This window comes from Prosopis cineraria, unplaced genomic scaffold (assembly GCF_029017545.1).
Source record: "Prosopis cineraria cultivar Desert tree isolate PC_DT_omini unplaced genomic scaffold, ASM2901754v1 PC14, whole genome shotgun sequence".
In the NCBI taxonomy this organism is placed as follows: Eukaryota; Viridiplantae; Streptophyta; class Magnoliopsida; order Fabales; family Fabaceae; genus Prosopis; species Prosopis cineraria.
In genome coordinates this window covers 30,862,597-30,869,182 of record NW_026555345.1, presented here as the reverse complement: position 1 = coordinate 30,869,182, position 6,586 = coordinate 30,862,597, and the positions used below count along the sequence as shown (strand labels likewise).

General features: G+C 33.0%; 1 protein-coding gene across 1 annotated transcript; it reads right to left on the bottom strand.

Moving 5' to 3' along the window:
* Positions 1–3,631: 3,631 nt before the first annotated feature.
* Positions 3,632–5,573, bottom strand: LOC129293769 (isoliquiritigenin 2'-O-methyltransferase-like). The gene is made up of 4 exons (XM_054931875.1): positions 5,041–5,573; positions 4,620–4,936; positions 4,204–4,268; positions 3,632–4,120 (listed from the first exon to the last, which is right to left on the bottom strand). The coding sequence occupies exons 1-4, from the start codon at positions 5,481–5,483 to the stop codon at positions 3,821–3,823; spliced, it is 1,125 nt and encodes a 374-aa protein (XP_054787850.1). The 5' UTR covers positions 5,484–5,573; the 3' UTR covers positions 3,632–3,820.
* Between the last annotated feature and the right edge of the window lie 1,013 nt (positions 5,574–6,586).

Sequence of the window (6,586 nt, the reverse complement as noted above, 5' to 3'; positions counted from 1 at the left end):
AGAGAAGATGGTAAAAATTATTTACGTAGTTTTGAACTTTTGATATGTAAAATAGACAAGTAGCATATTTGTAGGACGTGAGGATTGTTAAGCGTCAACTGAAGAGTATTAGAGTAATACCAGTATGATATGTTAGTATAAAGCTGTCGAATATTTATGTTGCCCAAAAATTACGGTAGGGAAAAATCATTGATTCACTTCAATGGTTAAATGATTTTAGACATCCGGGGTGCCTTAATTTTTTGTTGGTTTCTTTTCTTCTTCTTCTTCTTTTTTTTAATTAGAAAAAAGCCTTCTTCCATGTCTTTAATGCACATACTTATCAATGTTGTGATGAACATAGGGATATATTTACATGCTTCATCAATTGCTTAACTTTCTTGGTCAATCAAATGAAATTTGTGTCATGTGCTGGATCCTTTATTATATGTTCATATATTAATGCCATAGTCAATGCAAAGTTTAATTTTTTTCTATTACAGATTTTGATGCAATGAGTGTGGCTGTGATGTTGAAGTAATTTGTAGGGATATATGAGCTCACAAAAATAGGATTTCTTATTATGGTTGATAATGTATAAAATATGAGTCTCCAATGGATATTTTTTTGACCCCTTGTTTTCAGTGAAAGATTATGCTCTTATAATAACATCTTTTTCTCAAAAGTTTATGCTTCTGGGTTTCTTGTTAACATGTTTTCAGGTATTCAATTTGGTTGGATAGCAAACTACGTCTTCAGATTGATCCTTTACTTATCCTGGAGTACTTCTTGTGGCGAAAGGGTAATGAATTCGCAATATCTAATCACTATGATAGGCATTGTGTGTGAGAAGAGGTTGCACGAAACAAGAAATTGAACGAGTACAATTATACTGTTATAGATCGACAATTTTTCTTTTACCAGGCTGATGGACTGCAAAGATTTAATGCCTCAGATCCGAACAAGTTTCTTCCCAGTAGTATGTTCTTAATGAATCTTGTTTTTCTTTTTGGCCAATTCTTCAAAGTTGCTGCTCGTTTGATTTGCTGTAAATGTAATTTTGTGGTACACTTTCTACAGATGTACCAGAAGGTTCTTTTATTATCAGAGAACACACCCCAATGTCAAATTCGTTCTCATGTCTTTGGTTCAATGAAGTAGATCGGTTTACTCCTCGTGATCTGCTGAGTTTTGCATATACCTATCAGAAGCTGAGAAGGATGAACCCGGACAGACCTTTTCATCTTGGCATGTTCAAGGTGGTGAAACTTCGAAAGCTTCACGTACTTGAGTGCTTGCTTTGACATTAGAAGTTTTATGCAAAATTGTTTGGTATACAAATAGAAAGAGAATGAGGATTTGCATGGAAATGATCCACGCACTCCTACTAAAAAAACTAAACTAATAGAAATAATAAAAGCTATTTAGTTATGGTAACAAAGACATGGTAGACGTTGCATAAATAAGGCGAGTGTTATGTATGTATTTCTTTTCCAGTTCCGCTAGCCAGCAAAGCATCCCCTCGTGCGATGATCCGTTTGCAGAATTTCATTGATCAAAAGGGAAAGAGAATGAAAGTTAGATGAGAAATCATATTCTTCTATTCACTTTGAAAAAGTTTAAAACAGAAAAAAGAACACCGTTCAGTAACAATAACAAAAGTAGAATAAATATGATATTTTATGATATTTTTAAAACAGCTTCTTGTTTCAGGTAGTGCCCTTACCTTTCCTTTTGCTTGTTCATATCCCAAAAAAAAGAAAAGAAAAGAAAAGAAAAGAAAATCCTTAGTTTCTGTTCTCGGGGCAGGGAGGAAATATGCTTACATGAACGCTGATTTCATGGTTTTCAATGGTTTCTTTTGCGCAGGACTGAGAGAGGAGGCACATGGCCAAATTGTTTCGCCACAGGGCTGATGAGAAACGTAGTTCTCATGGGAAAGCAGCCGAATAAAGTGGTATTTTGGTGACATTATGTAGCTAACCAGTGGGGGCAATGCGATATTGAAGTTGATATTAATGCTCATATGTAGCAGAGTCTTGTGCTACATACTCAGTGATTTCATGAATCACCACCATGGTGTTCTCGAAGTGTCTGTTGCCCACATCTTGAAGCATGAATCACATTTTTTTGCCTTGTAATTTGGGGTATATTCAACATATAGACTGAATCAACAATTTCATCTTATTTAGTCTTACAAAACTAGCAATTATACAAGTTAGTCTTTCAAGATAACAACTCATACTGTATTTATGAATATCTTTGGACTATTTTGAGCATAGGGCTAACATAAAATGAATTCGTTATTTTTAAATTGTAAGAGAGACTTGTATGCCCTCTAATTTTTAGAGATAAACAAGTAGTTACTGAACAGTTGAAAGATCATAGTTATGTATTTAGTCTAACAGTATATAAATGTTGTCTCCATTTATCACAGCATTCTTTGGAGTTATATAAGCAGAGGATTAAGTGACCAGTCATCAATAATACCACAACAGCTGCTAATCATTTTCATTTTTTAAATGCTGAATTGGCATTGTTTTGTATTTAGAACATTTTGATCGGGTCATTGAACTTACATAAAAACACAATGATTTTTGGATTTTACCTCTAATGATATTATAATCAATATTATGATGGTGATAGGAAGAACATATATTTAATGATCTATTTTATTTTTCAAGAAAAAGGTAAAATTGTCTAATTATTCAAAAAAATTATTGTCACATCTTATATTTAGGGATAAAATAAGCTTCTAAAAAATTTCTTATATATAGAGATGCAGGGAGTATTTTGATTTCAACTTCACTCATGAGTTTGAGTTATAGAATTTAGTGATAATAAAATTTTTAATCTTTTAAATTTGTCTAAACTATTTCTTTGATATTTCAAGTTTAATTTTAATTAATTTAATTATTTTTATTTTCTTAAATTATTGTGTTAGTCTTTTAAGTTTTAAAATACAAATAGACTTTAAAATTAATTTAATGTATAAAGTATGTTGATGACTTGAAGTATATGTGACTAAATGAGTGATCATTTTAATTTGTGTCAATCTAGTCCCTTATATTGTGTTTGGTTCTTTTATTTTCTAAAATTTTAGCAAGTTTTTCTTACTACAATAATTGCACTTCTTTTTATTAATCTAAATAGTTGTTATTAATATTTTATTATTCATAATGCTAGATTTTAACGCCGTTACCTCATTTTTAAACAAAAAAGACCAAATGACAAACGGGAAAAACTAAATTGAAAAAAAGAATTAAATTTGAAGGATGAAATAAATAATTAAGGCAAATTTAAGAAACAAAAAGTTTCATTTTTAAGTCGTACGGATTCCTTATTTTATGATTATATTATGGGAACACACCTATGGGAATTGTGCATTGTAAAACACTTTCTAGTTGACCTTCTCTCTCTGAATGAAAGGGGGCAAGGGGCAGAAGTAGAAGTACACAACTCGTTCTATAAATCGTAGTTAAGAAGATCAAACTGAACTGTTTAGTTGGAATATCGACGAACCGACCTTGGTTTTGGTTGAGTTGTGTTTATTGATTATATAGGCGTACGTTGCACTGATGTTATTACATACAGATCAGCAGACAGCTAGTAAATTCTCAAGCAATATGACTACAGAAACAATAACGCAAAATTGAAAATGAAATACTGATGATAACACAGCAGATTGTATTATTTTTAATCAACACACACGCCACAATTAATACAGACACAGTATGATAAAATACACTGCTAACGTTGTCATCCTATTCCTTGAGGATAAATGACCAAACCCGAGCTCCACTGATCTTATATATGAGGCAAAACACAATAGCTAATGAGCTTATTTATAAAATTCCATGACTCCTAAGACATTGGACAAAGCACGACAAGCAAGGTTGAAGCGAGAAAAGCCAGCTCTCTTGCACAGAATCTCAAACTCCTTCTCAGTTCTTTCCATTCCACCTCCTTGCAGCAACATGACAGAGTCAAGGAGGCTCAGATATTTTGCAGACATGGTCATTTCTGGATCTTGTGGCATCATCAGGTCTATTACTATCACCTTTCCACCTTCCTTCAATGCTTCGCGGCAATTCCTAAACAGTAGCACGCACTTCTCGTCCGACCAGTTATGAGTTGTTCCCTGTATGTGATTACTATTGTCAATACAAAACTTAGACGAATAGTTCGGGGATTGCATAGAAAAATTAATTCATGGTTACCTACCTTGATCATTATAGCTTCTCCTTCCGGAACACTCTTGAACATGTCCCCTCCTACATGTGTCAGTCCTTCAAAAGTACTACAGAATTTTGTTAGCATCCATCAATCAGGATGCAACTACTCCAGGTCTGTGTTGGCTATTATGCGGAAAAACCAATTCATTAAGCCTTTCTTTCAAAATTTCAATTTCTTATCAGTTATATCAGTCCTCCTAAAGGTCAAACTTGATCGATTTAGAAAAAATATCAAAATTCAGCTTCTTTCCCTCCTTCCCAATTAATTAATCACTTCTAAACAGATTTACTTTTTTTTTTTTTTTACTCTCTTTTCTTCCACTTCAATTACCTTCCGATCAGACAAGTCAGAATAAATTTTACCGATTCAACTTTATCTTTTTTTTTTTGTGAATTGAAGTGTACCTGGGAAGTGAGGGGCGTCTTGGACAACACGCGGCAGGTCAAAATTAACACCATGTAAAGAAGGATACTTGGAGATGATCATCATGAGGCTCTGACCAATACCACCAGCCACGTCCACGAGCTGAGATATTCCTTCGAAGCCTTTGTACACTTCCAGAATCTTTTCCATGTGCAGTGCAGATATTTCTGCCATTGTCCTCTGAAACAAGTTCTTCAGCTCTACATCCTTCTCCACGTACTCGTACATTCTCTGTCCATTCAATTTCTTAATGAATATGTCCACTCCTCCGTCCAGGACCGCCTCCTTGCAGTGTAGCCTATGCATTCATGTCCCATAAAAAAAAAATCCCTACACGCGCGCGCGCGTACACACACGCAAAATCAGAGAGTACTAGCTGGTTTAGTTTAATGAATCGCTCACCAGACTCGAGCCATGTACGGGTGGTAAGAAAGCTTGGGGAACAAGGAAGCCCAGGCAGGAGTACCGTCTTGTTTCTTGAGGAAGTATTTTCCGGTGGGGGAGAGTCCGTACAGCTTCTCCATGCTTCCGTCTTCTTCGTTGGAGCGAGCAGAGCAGGTGAGGACTGAGAAACTCACCAGAAAACGAAGCACGCGGTCGAGTTTTGACGTGGACACCTTAGACATCGGAACAGGAAGCTGAGAAGCAATCTCAGACACGGTAATCAGGCCACCGCCATTGTTTGGGCTTCCCTTTGCGATGATATCAAAGAGGTTCAGATCACAGGCTGCGTTTAACACGGCAGTGCATGTGTGTCCACCTGTTTGGATCAAGGCATGGAGGCAGGGATCTTGATGGTGATCTTTATGACTTTTGTTTTGATGAATCTGGTCGGTGAAGCTCATCTTTTGGCTTCCTTTTTGTTTTCTGATATGTAATAAGCTATGAGAGACAGCTTTTCTGTACTTTGGAAGCCTTAGAATGTCTTGGAGATTGAAGTTGCAAGCGTGCTATTTATACAGAGGGAAGGGAAGAGTGTAACAGTAAATCAAACGGAGTTTTCTTTGGGTGAAATGCCAAACCGTTGATTATTGCAAGGAGTTTCAACTTTCAATGTATCTAGAGCAAATGAATATTATCACTTAAAATTTTATAGTGATATGTTGACTGATGATTTATTTTATTAAAATATTATCATTTTTATTTCGTTAATTACACATTTTAATTTCTTTGAAATTTTAATTAATAGTAATAAACATACTCTTTATTTTAAAACTTATACAATATCTTGCTGAAATGAGAAAAATTTATACTCTATAATTTTTTTATAAAAAATTGTTGAAATTAAATTACATGGCCTTTCTTTTATATTTTCAGGAAAAATTGTTTTTATATTTTGAGTATAGAAAAAATATGTATAGTCTAAAAGATACTCCCTCCATTCAAAAATATAAGGTATTTTTAATTAAATTTTATCTTCAATAAAGTAGTTACGTATTTTCAAACTAATTCTATCTTTTTATATTTACTTCTATTAAACACTCTATAATAAATATAAAGTCATTATCAATAAGGGTATTTTTAGAAAAAAGACAATGATTACATCTTAAAAGATTAAAAATACCTCACATTTTTTAATATCTAACTCCTCAAAAAATATTTTATATTTTTTAACAGAGTAAATATTTGTTTAAGTTTTATATTTAAAACAGATTTACTTTAATTTATCAAAATTTGAAAATAGAAAATAGGGAGAATGACAGTAAAATAAATACTCCCTTCATTAAAAAATGTAAGATATTTTTAATCGAATTTCACCTCCAATAAAATAGTTACCTACTTTCAAACCAACCCCATAATTTTATATTTATCTCTATTAAACACCTTATAATAAATATAAAGTCATTTATCAATATGGACACTTTTGAAAAAAAATAATAATTATACTTTAAAAAATTAAAATTTTTTAATTTTTTAACTCTTAACTCTTAAAAAATACATTATATTT